The 22,779-nt window shown below is 43.5% G+C and overlaps 1 protein-coding gene across 1 annotated transcript; it reads right to left on the bottom strand.

The window, feature by feature from the left end:
- Nucleotides 1-1,567: 1,567 nt before the first annotated feature.
- TMED10 (transmembrane p24 trafficking protein 10) lies at nt 1,568-21,898 on the bottom strand. Its single transcript, XM_081174441.1, has 5 exons — nt 21,601-21,898; nt 15,489-15,609; nt 7,223-7,302; nt 2,830-2,956; nt 1,568-1,939 (listed from the first exon to the last, which is right to left on the bottom strand). The coding sequence occupies exons 1-5, from the start codon at nt 21,847-21,849 to the stop codon at nt 1,818-1,820; spliced, it is 699 nt and encodes a 232-aa protein (XP_081030567.1). The 5' UTR covers nt 21,850-21,898; the 3' UTR covers nt 1,568-1,817.
- Nucleotides 21,899-22,779: the final 881 nt, after the last annotated feature.

The following is a 22,779-nucleotide window of genomic DNA, read 5'->3' as shown; positions in this document are numbered from 1 at the left end:
TGCTTTGAACTGTAGAAAATTTGCTATGGGAGTCTAAAAAGAGGAGCCCAAAAGTACTCACTACATCTGTAGCACAATCTTCCAGCACAGTTTCTAATTATTAACTGTTTCCAAAGTAAAAAAAGATAAGCAGGAAAGGTCTTAAGCTCTGAATTTAAAAGCAGCACTGGACACATGAAGGCAAAACTCACAACAGTAATTTTGGGCAGTGGGAGAAGAGACATTTTACAAGTTCCAGCGTTTCTGATTGGTGTAGTTAGCTCTCAACATTTATGCTTAAGGAAATTTGCAGAAGGACAATTTCTCTCTGCCTTCTCCACTGGCCACTATCAGTATCCCCTGGTTTTTCAGTGTGGGATAGGGAGTGGGAGGGTGGCTGAGGGAGGGGAGACAAGGATGGGAAACTTCCCCTTCACAAACACCCTTAGGATTCAAAATGGATTTGGGGTGATTTCCCTGCTTCCCGTTCCCCTTGTGTATCATCCTGTGTTGTCCAAGAGGGGGCCCCAACCCTGCCAAGGGGCTTTTTAGGGGACATAAGTGCCTGCAAGGGAAAGGAGGGGACATTAAGATTTATTTGTGAATTTAAGTTGGGACTCAAGACATTTTTTGTAATACACTGATCTGAAACTTGATATGTTTTGAGTCAGGGATGATGTATTTGTTGCTGCTATAAGCCCTGAAACTTGTAGAGCCCAGAAAAGGCACAAATGTCTTAAAAATTGAAATGACAGTACAGCTCATCTACAGTTGCTCCCACTGACTCACCTGCCTGCCATTTTGCATCCAAATAACTTCCGGTTTCTTGCTGTGGGAAACGGCTGCCTCCCACACGAACGGTCCCCAGCCGTGCCAGTAATTCAGGGTTGATATGGGGGTAATTAACCCTGGCAGACTCCCCAGGGTTATATGGTGGGTTATAAGCATCTGGATATAACTTCCAAGTTCATTAAAATGCAGGTCTAAGATTGCCCCAACTTCTATCTTTGGTAGAAGACAGGGTTTTATATCGCCCATGAGGGTGAGGGAGAAGAGACCTATCCCCCTCCCCTAAGGATTAACCCAACTGTGTATTCAAGTATGCATCAAGCTGGTGCCTCTTACCATTAAAAATGGCTTTTCACAGTATCCAAGGTGCTTTCAAGAACTGTATCATTTTAGAACAAGGGAAGCAATGACTTCAGAGAATGGGATAGGATGAAAACAAGAGCATTTGTAGATAAAGCCTTTCTTCTGTAATTTAAACAACACAGCTCTGTTATTTTCCAACTGTCCTTCCTGCTTCTACACATAAAAATATCAAATATTCTGACAGACAAATGCCACCGGCAGTTCCTTCTCTACTTCAAAAGTGTAGCTACTGATCAATTTGCAACAAGATCTGCTTCTGGGATGGTTGACTCCGAGTGGCTCCCTCTCAAAACTCTGTGGTAAGAGATAGAATGCTGAAAGTTTAACAAATTGCATGTATTCAAGTGGCTTAGAGGATCAATCTGGTGACATACAGGAAGAGGTCACCTGACCTCATTTGTAAGGGAGAGAAAAAGACAGCGTAAGAGCCAACCACAGCTGTCATGACAGTTTTATTTCATCCCTGTCCAAGAGTCCCCAAAATCACAACTCCCACCGTCTTCCATGTCTATCCAATAATAGTTCAGAAGCATCCTGACCGTGTTCTATACCAGCATTTCCCTCCCTCCCCCTGGGGAGCCATTGCAGAAAAAGCTCTGTTTGGCAGGTCAACCCTGAGGTGGCTCTAAACAGCCATAGTTGGGTCTCTGTTGTTCTGCTGGGGTTTAAAAGAGGGGAAACTGCCCCTATTCAATCAGCTTCTTGGCCTTGAAGAAACGACGCAGATAGAAGACCTGCCAGGTAGCCAGTCCAATGAGGCAGAACATCGAAAAAATGCTGAAGTATAGTACCCGAATGTTGGTAGATTCTGAAACGAGAAAAACAAAAAACAAAAAGCTTGTTACTCAGAACAAATGGCAAGAATCCTAAGCCAGCCCTCCAATGCCTTCAACCCCACAAACCACCTAGTATCTTTTCATCTGAAGCATTCATATAAAACTAAGTACCAGAAAGATAAGCTCTTTGAACTGTGGGCCAAGTGGATCCAAAAAAGGCTCAGCTTTCATTCAGTTAAAAAAAAGTGCAACTCAAGATCCTCTCTCATGGCTACTTAAATTTGAAAATTGTGCAGGCGGAAATTATTACCATTTCTATTACTATTATTATACAGGGGTTCTTGAGAAAGGCTTTGGTGTTCACAGATGGAGCCTGTCTGCCACACATGAATTCCTTCACCATAGAATTTTTATACCTCTGCTGCCAACCTCTTGCCTATACCTCTATTTCTGTATCACACTTCCCACTGGAAGGGGGGGGGAGTCAAAATTCTATAAAAGCTAATCAGAGTTAAATACACACTGAAGTTGTTTATACAAATAAGTACAAAATATAATTTTGCCCATTATATTTTGCACAGAGAATTCGAACTTTCTTGGGGCCAGATAAGAACAGTCCTGGCTGCAGATGATAACAAGAAAGTAACAGAATCCCAAGTGAGTGTAAAGAGAAGGGAGTGCCATGACTCTAGTAGATTTGGTGGAAAGGGGGCTTATGGGCATAGCAGCATAACAGTTATGGTGGTGAAACATTCCAGTGATCTTAACAGTATGTTTATAAGTTGATAGATGATGCATCAGACAGCCTTGTCTACACTATAAAGCAGGTATCAAATAAGCATCATGGCAACATTATCTCCAACCATATGCATTAGTGAGAGAAACATAACAACAATAGTACTCCCTGAGTTGGAGTACGTACCATTGGTGTCCCGCATCTCCTCTTCCCGCTTCTTCATGTAAGCAAAGTCATTGACAATAGACTCTGAAAGATCCTCCAGGCGTCGCAGCTCCAGCTCCAGTGGCTTCAGCTTCTCTACTTTAGCAATCTGTGAAAAAGAGAGACAGAGACTGAAAATCACAGCCAGAATAAGATTGTGTTCCCATCACTTGAAAAGAGAGTCCTGATGCAAACAGTCATGTCTGTGGCATAGTCTCTAGCGACAAAATCAAAACCAAACTAACTAACCACTTGCACCACAGAGAAAGCAAATGAAAGAATAGGGAGGGCGGAAGGAGAGCCTTGACTAGACATCCTCATCTGCTGTTTGTCTTCTTGTTCAATTGCCTCCTTTTCAGTGCCTTGGCATGCATCTCCCCTCCTGGGTAACCTAAAATAGCAATCTGGAAGCCTTCACAGCAGATTTTTGAGGTCAACAAAGCCATAGTTTTTCAGCCAACAGAATCTCCAATATCCTTAATTTCTTAGAGATGTTAGGAAATTTTCCAGTGACAAAGCCACTTTGATAGTTTCTTGTTTTAAAACAATCAAGCAGTATATAAATGTTATTAAACAAACAAACAAACAAACAAACAAATAAATAAATACTGAACACCCCCCCCATCTATAATTAGACTTCCATATTTGCATTTCCCAGGAGGGGAGATACATGTGCAAAGGCAACCTTATAACAAGATGGTAGCCTCTCCCTATAGCAAATATGGATGTCTACCCTAGTGTTTTCAGTTCTTTCGTTTGCATTCTCTGTGGTGCAAGTGTCAATTTGGCTTGCATTTTACACTACACTTTTTGACAAATTTCAAGAGGAGGTATTTCAGAGGAGCACAAAATGTTTGGTGAGAGGATTCTCATTTTGCTGCTCCACATGGACAGCACAAGAAACATTTAATAAATTTTGTAGATTAATTAAGAACAGATATGCATGCATTGCTGATGAGGAGTACACCTCTTACTTATCAAACTACAAAAGCCCGGGCAAATAAAGATGTTTTCAATCAGCATTTGAAACCTCACAATGTGGGACAGTTGCATCGCTAAGCACCATTATTCCAGAGTAGGGGACCTACTACAGAGAAGGCCCATCTATACATCCTTTTAATCTAAACCCTGGCGGGGGGCAGTGAACAGACCCTACCCTACCAATCTTAAGGACTGAATTGGCTTGCATTGAATGAGGAGCTCCTGCAGGTATCTGGACCCCAAGCTTTGTAAACCATCACCAGCACTTTGAATTGAGCCTAGGAGCATATAGGGAGCCACTGCAGTGCTTTACTCCCAGCTAAATGGGTACAGGACTGCAGCCTAAGAGTAATCTGGTATCACCAGGCCCATGCAGAGCTTGTCTTAGGCCCAGGTCGGTCTTGGCATGACAGCGGCCCGTCAGGGCCCCCTGGCCCTCTTAGGCCTCCCCCAGGGCAAGTGTACCTGGCTGCCCCTGTGCCTCCCACATGGGCCTGGGTATAACCCCTAATTTAAGAATCCACTTTTTTGTTGCTACAACAGAAGTAGGGAACACATTGACCTAGCCTCCTTTGCCACTACAACACTGTGAAAGAAGAAAAATGGACATACATGGTAAAAAAATAGAGAGCATTCTGTGTTACAGATGTGGATTAATGATGGTGCCTGGCTTTGAGAATGTTGAAGGCCACTGTTCTGTATTTTTTATTTTATGTTATTGTTTTTCAAAATGTAGCAAAGTCAGTCTCCGAGGCTTACCTTAAACACATTTGCCCAAGTAACCTCCACTGCACACAGCTGGACTTACTTTTGAATAAGCATGGGAAGGACATCTCTTTTAACTTTTTTGCTTACATATTTCTCCAAGTTGCACCATACATCCCTGTTCAGGAAATATGCTACCAAAGGTTTAGTAAACCTGATCCCACCCTCTGATGTCTGGCCAATGAGAGTAAAGGCACTAGAATGATTCACAAGCAAGGGAAGCAGTGATTTCCTGTTTCATTTCCCTCCATTGCCTATAATAACCATTTATGGAGAAGGGCAATGTATCCGTACTTCCCTCCTTTGTCAATTATTTAAAAAATAATTTGTTCTACGTTGTCCTGATTTTTCTGACCTATGAACAATAGCAGCGGGTGCACTGTATCCTTTTTTCTAGTTCAGCTTGGTGGCCTCTAGGCACTTTTAAATTAACGTTTAAATAATCTTTAAAAAAATTAAATTAATAAGCATATTCATCTGTAGCACAGAAAACAAGTCTCATGCGGCCAGAAAAGCTATTTGGGAAGAGCAGCATAGTTGGAGGAGCTATATCCGAATACAGTAATGGGTTTAACATTTCCGCAAGTTCAAACTGCAAGGGGTTTAATGTAGCTGCAGTGCAGCTGGGCAGTGACAGTTCATCACAGCAGCAGGGCACAGGAGGAGTGGGTGGAGGTGAGGAGAGGGGTAGAGCCTGAGAGGGCAGTGGGCCAGGTAGAGAAATGACATCGAGGTCACTCACCCCTGTAACAAAACAAACAATAGGACAGTAGATTTACTACAATGGTGGCTGTTCATTGCAAGGCCACAAGGGGGCAATCAAACCTTGAGAGACAGCAAACAGCAGCTTTTCATAATTTACCGGTAGCTAAATTACTGGATTAAATAATCCTCTCATGTTTTAGTTCTGAATGATAAAATCAAGGCTTAGGAAGCTACATGGCCATAACTCTACCAAGCAGAATCTGACAGTTTCAGGAGAACTTTACAAGTTCTGTCACTTTTTTGTTTGGGTTTGGTTTTTCATAAGCAAGGATGAAGAAAGAAAGAAAAAAAATAATGCTGTGTTTAACAAGAGAAAAATACTGAAAAGCTGGGAACAGTTTTTCCACAAAACTCAATATCCTGAAAAGTACCTCAATTCATGAGGTCAGCTATCAGCTACTAGCCTCTGCCCTCTCGCCCGTATACCTTGTCGCAGGTGCCTACTGGACTCCAATCGTCTGTTAAGCCAACATCTTCTCTCATTAAGGACATGTTTTTAGGATTACATGGCTGTAAAAAGAATCTGTACTCCTGACATATGCAATCCACGCATAAGGATTGCACCGATTCTCCTGCTGTTTTCTGCTAGTCCAAAAGGACCCCCAAATCAGCACAGTACCAGACCTCTGCACTCATAATTTATTTTATTAAGTGCCCCCTCATTCCCATTTAAGTATACCAATATAAGGGAAAATAGCATTCAGAAGCACCTTTAGTCTCCAACAACAAAAACTATATAGGTTTCTGTTTTGACTCTCTTAACAAAGCATGTCAACAAGGCATGAGAGCAATGGCCCTTCCCTGCCACTGTCTATCCCAGTATACTGCCTCTGAAGATGGGAAACTTTATTTAGTGGCCATATGTTATTAGCCATTGATAGACCTATCCATGAATGCACCCAATCAGCTGTAAAAGCTATATATGAAACAAAAAATTTCTCCCTGCAATAAGATAATCTCTTTCTACATTGGGGAAAAGTGTGAATAAAGCAACCATGAAATGTTTATTTTAGACTGCTATCATGCTCCTATCCCAGTCTGTGCAGGAAAAGAAGTGAAATTTAAGAAAAGGGTCCATGGCCATCAAAAAGCAGTATAAAAAGGGAAAGGTCATACCTTACTACTCTGAACATATGAGAGTTACTTTCATCTGGATTGCATCAAATGAAACTGTCTTATCCAGTCGGATAGTACTGATCCATATAGTCCTGTATCAGGTCTCCAAGATCTCAGGCAGGAGTCTTTGCTAGTACTTCCTGCCAGAGATCCTTTTAACTGGAGATACCGATTCAAGACCCTCTGCGTGCAAAGAAAATGCACTACTACTGAATTATGCATTACCCTTTGCATGCACAAGACTGAAGTTTCAATCCCTGGCATCCCTAGAAAGACCTTTTCTGAGCTTTTAAGAGAGCCATAAATACTTGGCTAGATGGATCCGTAGTCCAACAAAGCACAAGGTAGCTTCATGCAATGTCAGCAGTGTTAGGGGCAGTATTTTTCTGAATGCTAGTTGTTTGAAACTGCAAGCTGAGGGAGTTCTGTTCAACTTGGGTCCTGCTTGCAGGCCTGCTGTAGACATCTGGCTGGCCACTCTGGGCGAAAAAATGCTAGCTATCCTGTTTTCCGAATAAATTCAGCTTCATAGTTGATAAATTCCTTGCCAAGCAGCAGATTCCTAACTAAAATGTGTTTAGCAACTTCAAAAAAACTGTTCTAGATGAGCGCTTTACTCAGGGAAGCCCTAGGAATCAGGGAGACTGGGAAATCAGCATAGAACTGTGAGCCTCAAGGCCACATACAGTTGTCACGTGAGTGTCAGGAAGAGAATCAAGAGGCACAGGCAGCAAAAGCAGAGATGTACCTCCTCGTAGTTCTTTGCTTCTACTCCATGCTTCATGTTCAAGGTCACGAACTGGTCTGGCATCCGCCCTGTTCCTGGAACTGCAATGAAAGGATTCATTGTATGAAGTGCTCAGGCTGCCAGGAAATTCCCAGCCACCCGCCCCCCAATACACAGCAGGGAGGGATTTGCGGCTCTCCTCCTGTACAAGCCTCAGAACAGCTAAAGAGGCAGCCCAACTATGCCCAAAATCACAGAAAAATCTACAGATAGCATTGGCTAAGGTAGGAACTCTGAGAAGTAATGAGAACAAGCTGCAATGAAGCATGTGGAGCGTGCAAAACACCAGGCACTCTGATTTCCTGGTCTTCGTTCCACTCTCTAGCAATAAGGAAACATGGGATCAGTTTAGAGCTAGACAAGCTGGTAAGAACCAAGTGCTAATTCCAGCCAAAGAGAAAAGCGAGTATAAACCTGAAGTGGTGTATTAGACTGAACAGATGAAAAATAGTAACACAATGACCAGATTTTTCTTAAGTTAAAGTTCACCTAGCCAAATATAAAACCACTGTGGAATGGAAAATCAGAAACAACCCTTGTGGCACTGCTATAATACCTGATTGACCCCTGCCCTCCTTCTTACCTCCCTTCTCCTTATTCAAATTATTCCTCCCCAACCCCAAACTTTAAAACTGCCACAAACCTGGTTATCTAGTGAGTATAAATAGTTCCCAAGCAACCAGGTCTGGTCTAGAGGGTCTTCCCTCTGCAATTTACCCCTTGATAATCCAGTTCAACCCCTGCCAATGCAGGAAATCCACTACTACTATTACCTCAACAGTTTCTAACTAAGGAAAGCCCACCTTCCTCTCAAGCAGTTTATTCCACTGCTGAAAGCTCTCCCCAGTGAGGTCCACTTGGTGCCTCTACCGACATAGTTTTGGTACCAGGTAATAAAATACATTTTTTCCTCAGACATTTGATAGATTATGAAGATGATGCTGTGACAGTTGTTTGTGCGCTGCCAAAGCTTCTGGCAGCTGTTATTGGGTGGGTGGGTGTGTTTTTGTGTATATTTTTCATGAAATGCACGTTTCTTTCTGAATGCGTTAACATTACAATGTATTTTTGTTTTTGTTTTTAAGTATGTTTCAATTTGTTTGGAAACCTCTGTGTATTAAGCAACTTACAAGTCTACTATATTACGATGATAATGGTAGCAGTTTATACTGTTTAGAAGTTCTTCCTAATGTTTAGACAGAATACTTTATATTTTAGCTACTTGCTTTGGAGTCTGATCTCTAGGACACCACCAAACAGATTTGCTCCATCCTCTATGTCAGTGGTACTCAAAGGGTGTAGTGCGCTACACTGGTGTGGCAGGAGAGGATGGCAATTACAAAATAGTTGTGTCCTGTGTTATAAATCAAGCACTGCTAGGAGTTGTTTCTTTTTGTTTCCCGATGTATTTCTTATCAATAAAAAAATTCAGTGTGGTGTGAGCAAATTTATATTCAGAAAGTGTGGCCCAGAGAAGAAAGTTTGAGAAACACTGAACAATGTGATAGCCCTCCTCAAGTATCTGAATGGCACAATCCTTCTTACTTATCTCTTCTCAAGGCTAAACATACCCTAGTCCTTCAACCTTCCCAAAGAGGACTTTATCTCCAGGCCCCTCTTCATCTTTGCCATCCTCCTCTGGATACATTCCAGTTTGCTGATATCCTTCTTAAACTGCAGTGACCCAAAGCACAACTATTTATCTCTTAAGAAAAAAAGGGAGGTAGAACTGCATGCATTTTCCCCCTCAGGCTCTCTGTTCCTAGATAATTATGTTCTCATCACTGATAATAGGTTCTGGACCTAGCAAGGTAGACCAGATTGAAGGAGGGAAGAAAGAATATGACCATCTGCCTTAAGTTCAGAGCTATGCTGTGAACAACCCCTCTGCATGTTTACTTCAAAATCAGTCACCCCAGTTTATGGGTCTTACTCACATTCCTATAAACACTTACCTGGGAGTAAGACCCACTGATAATATTGGGACTTGCTTCCTGAATATGCATGCGTAAGAAAGCTGCATTTGTCAGCTTGGTCAGAAAAGAGAAATGTTTTGAATACACTTTTTAAATCTGGCTATTTTGGACGAAGGGGATAATTGCTTCTTACTATTTCTACTTTGAAGTAATTCTCTTTCTTTGTTAATCTGCCAATCCCAGATCAGCTGTTTTTTGACCCATTACTTTTAAGGGCATGGGATTAAAGGATTTTAAGTGGGGTTACGAAACTGTAGTTATGCCAAATGGAAGAAGTATGGCACAGTATCAATTGGGTCATGTTATGTCAGACACAGCATTACTTAAGGTAACAGATATCTTAAAACAAGCTCAGGACATAATAAAGAGCCCATGATCTAGCCAATCAGTTTGTCATTCTGGTGTTTGCATTCAGCATGACAGGCAATGAAAACACTGTGGAGAAAATAGTATGAGGTTGTTCTCCTCCTCCCCCATTTAAAAAAAATTAAGGAACTATCCCCTGTTTTGCAACATATGCAAACAGCCTGCCTTCCCCAGACTTAAAAAAAAAAAGCTAGCTAACCAAACTCCCTATCCACCAAAGACCCCTAGCTAGTACATGCACCTCTACTACCATGTTAGAAATTAGCCAGACACCAGACCCATTTTGCAACTGGTGCAGGTCCGATTGTGACCACGTGGAGATCTCTGGATGCCAGGTTGGCAACTTACATCTCCATCTGGCTTTCCCTTCCAGCTTTCGTAAGCGGGTAAGCAGAAAAACTTGTTTATTGCATTTATATCCCAACCTCTTTCTCCAAGGAGTTCATGGTTCATTTCTCTCCTCAGTTAATCCCTACAACAACCCTGTGAGGTGGGCTAAGAGGCTGTGACTGGCTCAAGGTCACCTGGGGAGCTTAATGACTGGGTAGAGATTTGAACCCTGATCTCCCAGGTCCTAGTCCAACACTCTAACCACTACACCACATTGGCCTCCTAGAGTACTTCTGTAGGGTTTGCCATATGCCTTGAATGTCCCGGACATATGCCTTGAATTTCCCGGAACACTGCAGCCGAGAGCAGTGTCTGAGCAGAAACTGGCGAAATGTCTGGGGAAATCGGCAGTGTCCTTTTGCAGATTTCCCTCAGAAATAGCTCAAAAACATCCAATTTCTTTGCAATTTTGCTCAACAAATTTTCCATCGGGATTTTCAATTTTTGAAATATGGTAACCCTAACTTCTGCTATGGGACAACTATATAAAACTAAGCAGGTAAATAAATATGGGGAAAGCAAAATGTCACTTAGAGAAGGACCTGAAATATTTTCCTTGAAGCTTGAATTTGTTTTATTCAGGATTGTTTTATTTGATATTTTGATGTGTTGTAAACCGCTTTGCTTTGAGATTTCCCCCCCTTTAAAATATGAAGCAGTATAGAAATGAAATAATAAGAATAAGACAAAATCCCACTGGGGGGAAAATGGTGCCTAGACATTCTGCTGTGGCAGCTGTAACCTGGGTTTAAGCTGCCATTTGGAGATAGCTTATACACCTGAGTTTCTAACACTGTTCTACTACTGGGATCAGATACATTAGGCTGTGGTCCCACCTCCTCCATGAAACAGGGAAGGGACCAGGTGTTGGCATTGTTGCAGTACCTTTAAAGAATGGTCACCAGCAGTTTCTGGATCCTATCTGCCAACTTCATGCAGCCAGTGGGCAACTGCTGGTTCCCACAGGAGGAGAGAGTACTTTGGGGCTTAAATCCTGCTTGCAGGTTTGCCACAGGCACCTGGTTGGCCAGAGTGAGAGCAGGAGGCTGGGCTAGATGGACTACTGGCCTAATCCAGCGGGCATTTCTTATATTTTTATATACCCACCCTTCTTCTATGATTCTGCCAACGAAGATAGACTTATTTCAGTGTCCTAATTCACAGGTAGGTGGCAGCACAGCACAGTATATGAAACGCAACGTGGGGGTAGGGAAGAGAAATGCTCCTCTTCACTGGATAGAAACACAAGTACTTTCCATGGTGCTGCTCCTGACAACTTCCAAGATGCCATAAATATATGTAGTTTTCATAATGGTAAATGAGCCAGGCAGTCCCCTGCTACACATGGCACAAGAATCATTGTTTCCAGTTTTTATGCAGGCTTTGAATTTCTGCTATAGCCATGGAAACTAGTTTACACAGTGAATTTGAAAAATACTAATTTCAGTGACATAAGTGAACTCAGCATGGACTTGTGAATAAAAATGCACAGGATTATGAGGAATGTCCATAACTTACAGAAACCCTGGTAAAGCTTTGGGTCCTTACACTGAGATGACAGGAAGACAGGAAGAACAGCATATGGACTATATGCCTAACTTGTAACATGAAAGTAAGAATTGTCAGGATAATAAATTAAAAGTGCTTAGAACTCATGTCGGATGTGCATCATACAAATGTTTTAAATAAGAGAAATGACAAAGCACCCCAAATGACTTCAAAGGTAGAGAAAATACAGAAATCAATACCACACTGACTAAAAAAAATCCAAGTGATGATATATATTCTTTGCTTAGGGGGAAAAATGTTCATGATAAAAGTGAGAATAAGCAAGTAAAATATACTTGACAGGCTGGAACGTGTAATAAAAAACCAAATGGTCACTTCGACTTTAGAAGATAAAGTGTTTTCCATGCCACTATTACACATTCTAGTCTCCCTTAAAACTTAAAACAATCTCCCTTAAAAACAAACCACACAACTGTAGATTCTACAATCTCCCTTAGAACCATAGAATCACACAACTGTAGAGTTGGAAGGGACCTCCCAAGGATAATCTAGTCCAATCTCCTGAAATGCAGGAATCACTGCTAATGCAGGTTTTATATGAAAAATAGTTTGTACAACATTCTAGCCAAATGCTTAACAGTCTGGAACTGATGAACCATATAAAAATCAATAGGGATAACTATTAACAAGGCAACCTACAGATCATGCACTTTTAGTTGCAAAGTTGTTCCTCAGATCAGAACCAAGAATCCAGAAACATCTAGTCTCAGTACAGTATCTGCTTAGAGAATTGGACTAAATCTAAGCTCATAATAAAATTAAGACTGTTTTGGTTGCACAATGTTATGAAGTATGTCTGACTCTCATTCAAAAAAGTCACTTAAGGTTTGTTGGTTAGAAAACAATTTCTGGTTATGGGTCCTGTGGGAAGGACCTTTTTAACAAAGTCTTCCACTTTTAACAGCAAAATAAATAGATAAATAAATAAAGGGTGAACAAGAGAATGAAAGGAATGTTCCAGGTTAGACTTTCAACATGTGCTTGTTGTAAAAAAAAATAGTAATACTTATGGAGAATTAATTTTTACATAGTAGATCATTAAAAGTCATTCTGGTGTGGAGGATACAAAATAACAATAAGGCAAGTGAGTAACACATGCAATATATTCCAAGCTTCCACATACAATACAAGAAGCAGAGTAGCTGGGGCAACCCAGTCAGATATGTGGAATATAAATAATAATTTTATTATTATTTTATTGTTACAAGCATAGAATTACACAAGCGCAACTGTGCTGCCCCCAAAGCAGAATGTGTGACGCAAGGGAAGAGCTCTGGGATAACAATTTAGCACTCACAATGGGGATCTCCCTGAGTCTTGCAAGGCAGCTCTTCCCTCTACTGGGGTCCCTGCGCAAAAAGCTGTGCCTTTCGCTTCCTCTTCCTCATTTTTGTGGCCAAGTGCTTGAGAAATCACAGTTGCTCAGGCCTCACCTGGCCCAACCGCCCAAATGTTGCAGCTCTGCCTTCTCAAGGCAGCTAAAGCCCTACAGCCATTGACCGCCACAGGGTCCTCAGCTACTCTGCAGAAAACATGTCTAAACTTCTTAATGCCAATAATCTAATAATACAAAGAAGTATAGAGATTATTTGTTTAGGGGCACTCTACTACAGTGCATTGTGCTGGTAATAGGAACTACCAAGGTTTGAGATGAACAGGATGCTGCCGTTAGTTATCTTGGGACACAGACAATTCAACATCCTTCAAAAGGCAAAAACAGTCTGTAACAACCTCTTCCCCTTTTTCTGCACAATAAACTATTAAGGCATAACCCCCAAAGCTAGCAATCACATAACTAAAGTTTTGCATGTTTCCACACAGTGTGTCTGGGAGGGAGGGAAAAGAAATATTTCTTCAAATTTACACCTCTTAAAACCTTCCTTGGTAGGCTAAACAACACCATTCATGCATACAGGTAGAATCTGACAAACCTGACTAAATTTTTGTATTCTCAGGGCCCCTCAACAGAACTCATAGCTGCTTTGTCCCCATCTGCCTTTGATGGACACTGCTCAGAATAGTGTCCTGGGATCCTTCCTTGTCAATACAGGGTATTTTGCTAATCTTTTATTTTTAATGCAACCTACCATCTCTGATTGTCTTTACTCTTGAATCATTTAATAAATATATTAAATTTAAAGCCTAGAGTTTAGTCATGAGGCTCCACTTTAGGAGCCTTACACACGATTTTGCTGATGCTACTGAATAGCACTAAAGAGCCTACTTAGGTCTATCTCCCATTTATGATGCTGTTACATTTACGTCACCCATGTAATCAGATTAACGTATTTAAAAAGTATTCTAATAAAATCCCACACCTATATTATTCTGTTCTCAGAAAGCATACAACTTTGGCCAAGGAATATACTCTTCCCCTAAAAACAGTAGTGAATTTCACTCCAACATAGTTTTTCTAGTATAGACCTCCGTTGGTAGACCAGAGGTATTTTTACATTTAGAAAGACCATAACACATATGCTCACTGGTAAGTATGTTGTTAGTTGGTTTTAACAAGTCTTTTGATTCACCTGCTTGTTTTTAAGTGTTTTTGAAAAACTTTTAATGCTGTTTGACTGTATTTTTAATATTTTGTTGCACTTGTATTACTGCTAACTTGTGGAACGGAAGGGCATAAAATTAACAAATAAATCTCTGAGATTCAGAACATTGAGACTGTCCCACCTAAGTACATCATGGGCTCATAGCACAGAAGACATATATATGACCTAGAAGTTCCAACAGTGACAGTGGAAGCAGGAAGCTCCCTTGAACCTCAACAAGATGACCACTGTCCATTTGTGTTGAGAAGCAGCATTAAATATGCCTGGAGGTGTTGTGGACTATTTGCCCTAAACTTCAACCCAAATCTTCATGAGGAAGAGGGGCAAATGCGTCACTCCCAAAGGAAATGTCAGCTCTAAGACTTGTTAAGCAATTGCCCTCAAGATCTGGGTACATAATCAACGTCCTGCACACTTCCCCTTCTTCCTCTTGTGATAGAATATACCAATGCAACGGGCCCTCGGTCATTATAACTAAGTGCCACGTCTCTACAAGAAAAGGGTTTCTGGCTGGTTTAGAGATGCTAGCAACTGATTAATGAAGAGACTGAGTTCCATCTCCAAGAAGTGGAAAGTGAACAAGCAGGGGTGCATGGACTAATAGAGTAGGGAACAATAAGACTTAACACTGGCTTTGAGGAACCACACAGCACAGAAAGAGTATTAGCTAAGTGAGGGAATGATAAAGACCAAATTTAGTACTCCCTTGCCTCTTGTACAGAAAATTCAGTGTACAGATGGTGGAATCCCTCATGGATGTCTCATATGAATAGGGAACAATGGTGTTAATTTCTACCTGAAGCAGAAAGGAGAATCAACTGCAGTGTCTGTGTTTCTTCCTTTCCCCTCTCTGTTTACTGGCTGGGAACAGTTGGTTGTGCCCGTGCCCTCTCAATGTCAGGTGTGTATAGGCTACAGTGTGGAGAATTTGGGCCCTCTCCTAAATAAAATTCCAGTAACTGCACATCTCTATCTGCTGTGGAAGACAGCAAAGCACTTCTTTCATGAAGAGACTCATAAGACTTCTGTCATAGCCAACCAGTCCTCTTCTATGATCCTGTTTTTCTTGTGTCTCATTCTGGATTATAAAATTTCCTTTGGGTGGGCAATTGTGATTTCAGCACTGCTCAAATGCAAACACTTCTGGGAAGGAATGCAACAACTGGCATTCATTAGTAATTTTAGGAACTGACTCCCTTGGGATTAAATGTTCTCTCTCAGTCCAGAAGACCTCAAAACACTTGGCAAAGCAGATACCCCTGGCCCTTGCTCAACATTACCCTTTTAAATGGATCGTACAAGAGATAGTTGAGAAAGTAGAGAAGAGGCATACCAGGAGCACCAAACAGGGACTAGCACACTTACCCACAGGGAGCTTGCTCTCAAAGCAGGCTTCAAACATGTCGTAATCCTCCGTGGTGAAAGCAAATTTGCCCTTGGTTGCATCCTCCTTGACATAGAGAATATGCCCAGCTGAGTCAGTAATCTGTAGGAAATACGAAAAATAAGAGAGGCAAAGTAGTTAACATCCAAGTTCTATGTTAAATTTTATGGGAGGGGGAGGAAGAGAAGACAAAGATCTTCCTAGAATACTTGGGCAATTGACTTCTGTGCTTTCCTTGCCCCCACCGTAGGTGAAGAGATTTTTGCTAAAATTTTAATTTCAAATTCATTTATACTGTCTCCATTATTAGCCTCTGGCATGTTAAGTTGAAGACATTCCCATAAAACCATCCACTAAAAACAAAAGCCAGAAGATGATGTGGGAATGGGGGGGGGGGAGGGATGAACTCATTCACTTTACAAAACATACATTATCAGCAGCTCTGAGTAGGACAAGTTTTGGGTTTACAGTGACCAGACAATAATTGCATAATTTATAATTGCGTAACTAATAGCTCTAGGAGACAGCACATTTGTATGCTCCCCCACTGCCAAAGGAGCAAACATAAAATAAAGCAAGCTTTAAAGGCCCCATGAGAGCATGTTAAAAGCCATGTGAGGCCTTGTTTACTGCAGTAATAGCTTCTCCTTAAACATGGTTCTTCCATAAAGAAGTGACTGGTGCATGCACACACAAACTAGTTCCTTTCCACCATTAGATGGGCCACGTCCAAAAAGCTCTACTTTTCTCTTCATCTGGCACAACAAGATAGTTGCCTACATACTGCCAGGCACGTTGCCCTAAGTATACCTAGTATGGGCAAACTGCTTAAAAGTCAGCCTACACAATTGTGGGGGAGCAGCCATTCAGGGAGGGGGGAATGTTCCACCACAATACTCTGGCATTATGCACAGTAACATCATCATCCTTCACAAACACAGCTTTTCTCCCCATACTGCCAGCCTGAACAATAAGCACCCACACGAGACTGAGATCAAGTAGGATGAGAGCCATTAAAGAACCTCCACTACGTAACCAGCTAGCACATTGGGTACATTCTTCCAGAACGGAAAGCCTAACTGTTAATTATGGGATGTCATGATCAGAGAGCAAGCACCACAGTGATGAGCCATTAAAACACGTGAAAATGGCATGACAAAGAATCACTGTTAACTGCAAATGATAAATCCCAGTCAGCAGCTGATCTGAGACTAAGGTCTTCAAGCAGAATTTTGTCTCTGGAAAATAAACTAATGTGTGATCATTAATAACTTGTCTAGCCTGACAAGTTAAGGTGCTAATGTGAGCAGCTGGCCAAAAAAACCCAGACTTTAAAACTTTTTATTCTGGATGAGCAGAGCAGGCCCATGCAGACGTAGGGGCAGCCAGGTACACTTGCCCCAGGCCTTGAAGGGCAAGGTGGGGGTCCCCACCAGAGACCAACTGCTTTTTTGCTTGAATTTATAACTTTATTCTAACAAGACTCCCACCCCAGGCCTCAGAGAAGATCTTTACATGCCTGGAGCAGAGGATATTTGTTCTGTAGTTATTACATCAATTGCCAAAGTCAGGACCCAACAAAGGCTGCTGGCATATAACACCCTATTACATCAGTGTGGCCTTCTGGGGGAAGGAATGCTTAATGTACAATCTCAAACTAAGTTAAGACTTCATTGACCAGCATGCTAGACCACTCCTGGATAATGAGTATTTGGGTGGGGGTGAAACACAGGCATCATTAACAGAAGTTTTAGGTAATTAATGCTAAGTGATGGTTTGTTTAGTCAAATTGTGGTTTGTTTTGATGTCTGAACCCAGTCCAGTGTATTCATGGTGGTTTGTTTGCTAGCCATAAACTATGTGAAGCCATGGTTTGTCTTATGAAACATGGCGTGTTTCAACTCCTTTGGCACAATGGGTGTGTGTGTGTGGCTGTTAACCAGATGGATTGTGGTTCGAGCCTACCCAGGACAGACTGTGGGCAAAATTTCTGCATTGCAGGGCATTGCACTCGATGGCCCTTGGGGTCCCTTCCAACTCTACAATTCTATGATTCTAACTATATTTTGGTCTATATTATGTCTAAACCCAACAGCTTTGCTTCACCATTAATTGTTTGCCAACCCCACTCCAAGCTACAGAGCCTCAAGGAAAGAATAGTTGGAAAACAAACCAAGCTTTGGAGAAACAAGTCATGGCTGATTTGCTAATTTACAGGACAATTCATGCTTTGTAGCATTTATGGGTGAAAGCAGCCATTGTGTAGTAGCATCCAACTCCCACCCACCCAACCCGCAAGTACATGTGTAGTGCTGCACTTCTGAAAAATGTACCGTATTTTTCGCCCCATAGGACACACTTTTTCCCCTCCAAAAAATGAAGGGGAAATGTGTGTGCGTCCTATGGGGCGAAGGCAGGCTTTCGCTGAAGCCTGGAGAGTGAGAGGGGTCGGTGTGCACCGATGCCTCTAGCTCTCCAGGCTTCACAAAGCTATCCGTAAGCCTTGCAAGCCCGGCGGGAGTTCCCATGGGCTCACAAGGCTTGCGGGCAGCAGCCTGCAGCCCGAAGCCCAGGGCGCCCTCCGGAGGGCTCCCCGTGCTTCGGGCGGGTGTCCGCAAGCCTTGCGTGCCCAGCAGCACCTCCCGCCAGGCACGCGAGGCTTGGGGCTGCAGCCTGCAGCCCGAAGCACAGGGAGCCCTCCGGAGGGCGCCCCGTGCTTCGGGCAGGTGTGCACAAGGCTTGGGGCTGCAGCCGTGGCTGGGGGGGGGGAAATAATTTTTTTAAATTCATTTCCCCCCCAAAAAACGAGGTGTGTCCTATGGGCCGGTGCGCCCTATAGGACGAAAAATACGGTACTTTCATAAGCAGGCTGTTTAATTTTTATATGTTTACAATTTTTTGTTTCTAAATCTCACGAAGGAAAGCATACACACAGAGAGAGGAACGGGGGCAAATGGACACCAGACAACATGGTGTAAAAAGTACTTGTATAAAACTAACATCAGAACTGGGGCAGGGGGGCAGAATCCACCCACCTATGAAGCAAGTGCCTTTTTACAAGAGATACAACTAATTTTTAAAAATACATTTTAATTCCCAGAATCTTTCTGACAGCTTAAGAACTTCCACAGCAGGAAGCATTTGTCCAAAAGAGGATGGTGAGGAACCCGGAAACCAAGTCTTATGATGAACGGTTGAAAAACTAGGGGGTGTTTAGCCTAGAGAAGATGGAAAGGGAGGGAGGAGGAATGTGATGATGGTCTTTAAATATATTGAAGGGCTGTCATGAAAAGATGAAGAATACTTTTCTTCTCTGTTGCTTCACAGGGCAGGATTAAAAGGAATAGGTGAAAATTCCATGGAAGCAAATTTCAGCTAACTTCCACACACTAAGAGCTTTAAAAGAGTACTGTATTAGACAAATTCATGGGAAACAAGGCTAACAACAACTACAAGCCATGGTTGGCCATGTTTTACCTCTACTGTCAGAGGCATTATGCCTCTGAATATCAGTTGCTGGGAATCATGGGTGAGTAGAGTGCTGTTGTGTTCGAGTCTAGCTTGCAGGTTTCTCACAGGCATCTGGTCAGTCACTGTGAGATAACGATGCTGGACTAGCTGTTGTTATAAAACTAGCTGTTGTTGTTATAAAAGGGAACAGACTACCTCAGATGGGCTCTCTTTCACTGGGATAGTTAAACAGAGGGTGGAGAGCTATCTGTCAGGGATGCTGTAGTTACACCTTATGTAACAGAACCTGCACTGAACAGGGGCTGGGTGAGATCACCTTCAGGGTGCCTTCCGACACGTATTTATTTATTACATTTATATACCACCTTTATCTTCCAAGCTCAAGGTGGTATACATGGTTCTCCTCCCCATTTCATCCTCACAACAACCCTGTGAGGTAGGTTAGGCTAAGAGATGGTGATTGGCTCAAGGTTATCCACTGAGCTTCATGTCTGAATGGGGATTCGAACCCTGGTCTCCCAGGTCATAGTCTAACCATTACGCCAACCTGTCCCTAATTTTCTCTAAATTACACTACTATGATGAAGGAAGGGAATATTAGAAACCAATAATGGTTTTTTGTGTGACAGGAAAGCTGTGGAACGAAAACAAATTCCAGGGTTACATCCTCTTCATTTATTTCAAAAGCACATTGCCTCTTTAGCCACTATTTTGCACCTGGCTTTGGTTGGTGGCTGTTAGTATTCTAGTAATAAAGCAAAGGAGATCCTGCCAGCATGAAATCTACCCACCACTAATATACAGAAACCTGGGCCACAGGCCTTTCTGCTTGTTTTATGCATGCTGACTCAGACATAAATAAGTCCCACAACTTCAGTGTGATTTATTCCAGAGGAAGGGTGGTTAGGAATGCAGTCTCTGTTGCATGTAACAGACCGTGTATCCCAAAACTGACACGTCACTCTAGTAGTTGCAATTATTCTTCCCCAGACTGGTCATACTGCGTGGTATCCAAGACCAAAGCAAAATCCTTTTCTTGGTCAATTAGGACAGATCAACACAAGAAATAACCTGGGGTTGCTGCTGAAAACCAACAGCCATATTTCAAGGGCCCTACATTATTGGCTACTATCTAACCCTATGGGAACACACAACGTACCAATAACTGAACATGGGCCAAGTTTAACTCTATTAGTACCAGGATGATTGCTCAAAATGGGGCTGCTCCATATGCTTTGTAACAAATTGTTCTGCTCTTATATTCAAAAGCAGCTGCAAAATCTAATATCAGAATGTCACAGCAGTGTTAGAAACTCAGATATAGAAGCTAGGCGCTAAATGGCACCTTAAGCCTAAGTTGTGGCCACCACAACAGAACGTCTATTTGCCAGCAGGTAGGACTAGATAACCCTCAAGGTACCTTTGAATGGTACAATTCTATGATCTCAACTACACTGCTTGACTATAGCTTACTCTTACAATTTACTTGTCCCAGTATGTGAGGAGAAACATACACAGTGGAAATGGTATTAACTATGTACTAAGGCAGAGGTTTTTTTAATTGTGGTCAGTGAGTTCCATTTGTGTGGCCTGTGGAAAAGCTGTGGGACAGTCAGATATATCTCTACTCAGCCCTGCACTTACTTTCCTTGATGTGACAATGGAGGACTAAGATGCCCAGCAAGGGGTCCATGATTCACGCAGCAGTGCAGAAGCACAAGACGTGTCTTTTGCTGCGCCTGAATCAGCAGGCTCGATGGAGATGCCAGTTGCCAACCTGGCAAGAAATCTCCACCACATTGGACTCGCCCCAATAGCAAAACGGACCTGGCGCCTGGGGAATATTGAACAGCGTGTCACAGAGCCCTGACTTTTCACAGCATGGGGATACACCTGTCTTGGTAGCATCACTGCTGTCATGAAAACTACAAACTGTTGCACCATTTCATCACTGGAATTCATCTTTCCATCACCTGGCAGCCTAACAACCACTCTCTTTGTTTTCTGTTTCATGGTGGCGGGTGGGAATGCTTTCCTCCTCTTGAAACTTGGGATGGAGTTCTTCAGTCCACTTCTTATTCTGAGGATGCAACAGCCCCCTCTGACTATGGGCTGCATGCTCAAAAGCAAAGGACTACTGTACTAAGGAGGAACTAGCACCTTAGAGACTACTGGAAGAAATTTTATTTTATTTTGTTTCGACTATGGCAGACCAACACGGCTACCTACCTGTAACTTGTACTAAGGAGGGCAAAACTCTGCGAGGGCGGGGGTGGGGAAGACATGGGAAGTTAAAAGAGCTGTCGTGGGTACGAAGCACGGAAGAGTGTTTCCTCAAGAGAGCAGAGGAGGGCTCGGAGCTGAGGCCTAGTTCCGCCTTCCGCCTTTCGGCCTTATCAGGAGAGCCGCGCAAAGCTGACGTGTCCTTACAAGGGAAGGGCCTGGAAGGCAGCAGAGCCGCCGGTAGCGCCCCGAGGCCTACGCAACGCCTCCGCCCGCGGCTCCCCGCCCTCTCACGGCGCGCTGTGAATAACACGGGCGGGGGGTGGGGGCGCTGCCTGTCTATTCTGGGTCAGCCTCCCGGTGTCCCTCCCGCGCGAAGCCCCCGCTTCCCCTCTGCACCTTGAGGTTGGCGGACGGGCCGCTCGACGAGCCCGGCGGAGCGACGACCTCGTACTCGCCGGTGACGAGCATGTCTCGGTGGATCTCCTCGCGCAGGCATTTGCGGGCCTTGCCCGGCAACTGGAAGGAGATGGGCCGCGCGGGGCCCGGCAGCAGGGCGAGCAGGAGGAGGGCGAGGAGGGGCGGGAGCGAGGCCGGCCTCGGCGGGGAACGGCCGCCGGGGAGCGGCAACGGCAACGGCAGCAGCATGGCGCGAGCACGTCCGAGCGACACAAGGCCGGGCTTTCTGCCTCCGCCCCCCCTCGCGCCGCTGCCGGCTCCAGGCACGTGACCCGCTGCCGCTTACGTGACGGGAGGGAAGAGGAGGAGGAGGCCGCTGCGCGCCCAGCGAGGCAGTTGGGAGAAGCCTTAGCGGGCCGGCCTGGAGAAGCAGGGGGAGCTATTGGCTCCGAGATACTGGGGCTTAAATTGAACCCCAGGAGCACCGTTTTCAGCGTCATTTCAGGGCTGGGGCGCGAAGAGTCACCCTGAGGAACGGAGCTGCCTTTGAGTATACGCAGTGTACCTTGTTGTTGTTGTTTAGTCGTGTCCGACTCTTCGTGACCCCATGGACCAGACCACGCCAGGCACTCCTGTCTTCCACTGCCTCCTGCAGTTTGGTCAAACTCATGCTGGTAGCTTCGAGAACACTGTCCAGCCATCTCGTCCTCTGTCGTCCCCTCCTTGTGCCCTCCATCTTTCCCAACATCAGGGTCTTTTCCAAAAGTACTTGAGCCTCAGCTTCACTATCTGTCCTTCTAGTGAGCACTCAGGGCTGATTTCCTTCAGAATGGGTAGGTTTGATCTTCTTGCAGTCCATGGGACTCTCAAGAGTCTCCTCCAACACCATAATTCAAAAGCATAAATTCTTTGGCGATCAGCCTTCTTTTATGGTCCAGCTCTCACTTCCATACATCACTACTGGGAAAACCATGGCTTTAACTATACGGACCTGTGTTGGCAAGGTGATGTCTCTGCTTTTTAAGATGCTGTCTAGGTTTGTCATCGCCTTTCTCCCAAGAAGCAGGGGTATTTTAATTTCGTGACTGCTGTCCCCATCTGCAGTGATCATGGAGCCCAAGAAAGTAAAATCACTGCCTCCATTTCTTCCCCTTCTATTTGCCAGGAGGTGATGGGCCC

The sequence above is a fragment of the Podarcis bocagei genome (assembly GCF_964188305.1).
Source record: "Podarcis bocagei genome assembly, chromosome: 1".
NCBI classification, from domain to species: Eukaryota; Metazoa; Chordata; class Lepidosauria; order Squamata; family Lacertidae; genus Podarcis; species Podarcis bocagei.
Note: the sequence above shows the minus strand (reverse complement) of the source record. Positions and strands in the feature narration are given on the sequence as shown.

Excerpts from the sequence above, each read along its gene's own strand:
- TMED10 (XM_081174441.1), bottom strand. The coding sequence starts at position 21,849 with ATGCTGCTGCCGTTGCCGTTGCCGCTCCCCGGCGGCCGTTCCCCGCCG. Across the intron at positions 15,610-21,600 it reads GCCCGTCCGCCAACCTCAAG|ATTACTGACTCAGCTGGGCA; the intron begins GTGCAGAGGGGA and ends TATTTCCTACAG. Across the intron at positions 2,957-7,222 it reads AAGCAAAGAACTACGAGGAG|ATTGCTAAAGTAGAGAAGCT; the intron begins GTACATCTCTGC and ends TCTTTTTCACAG.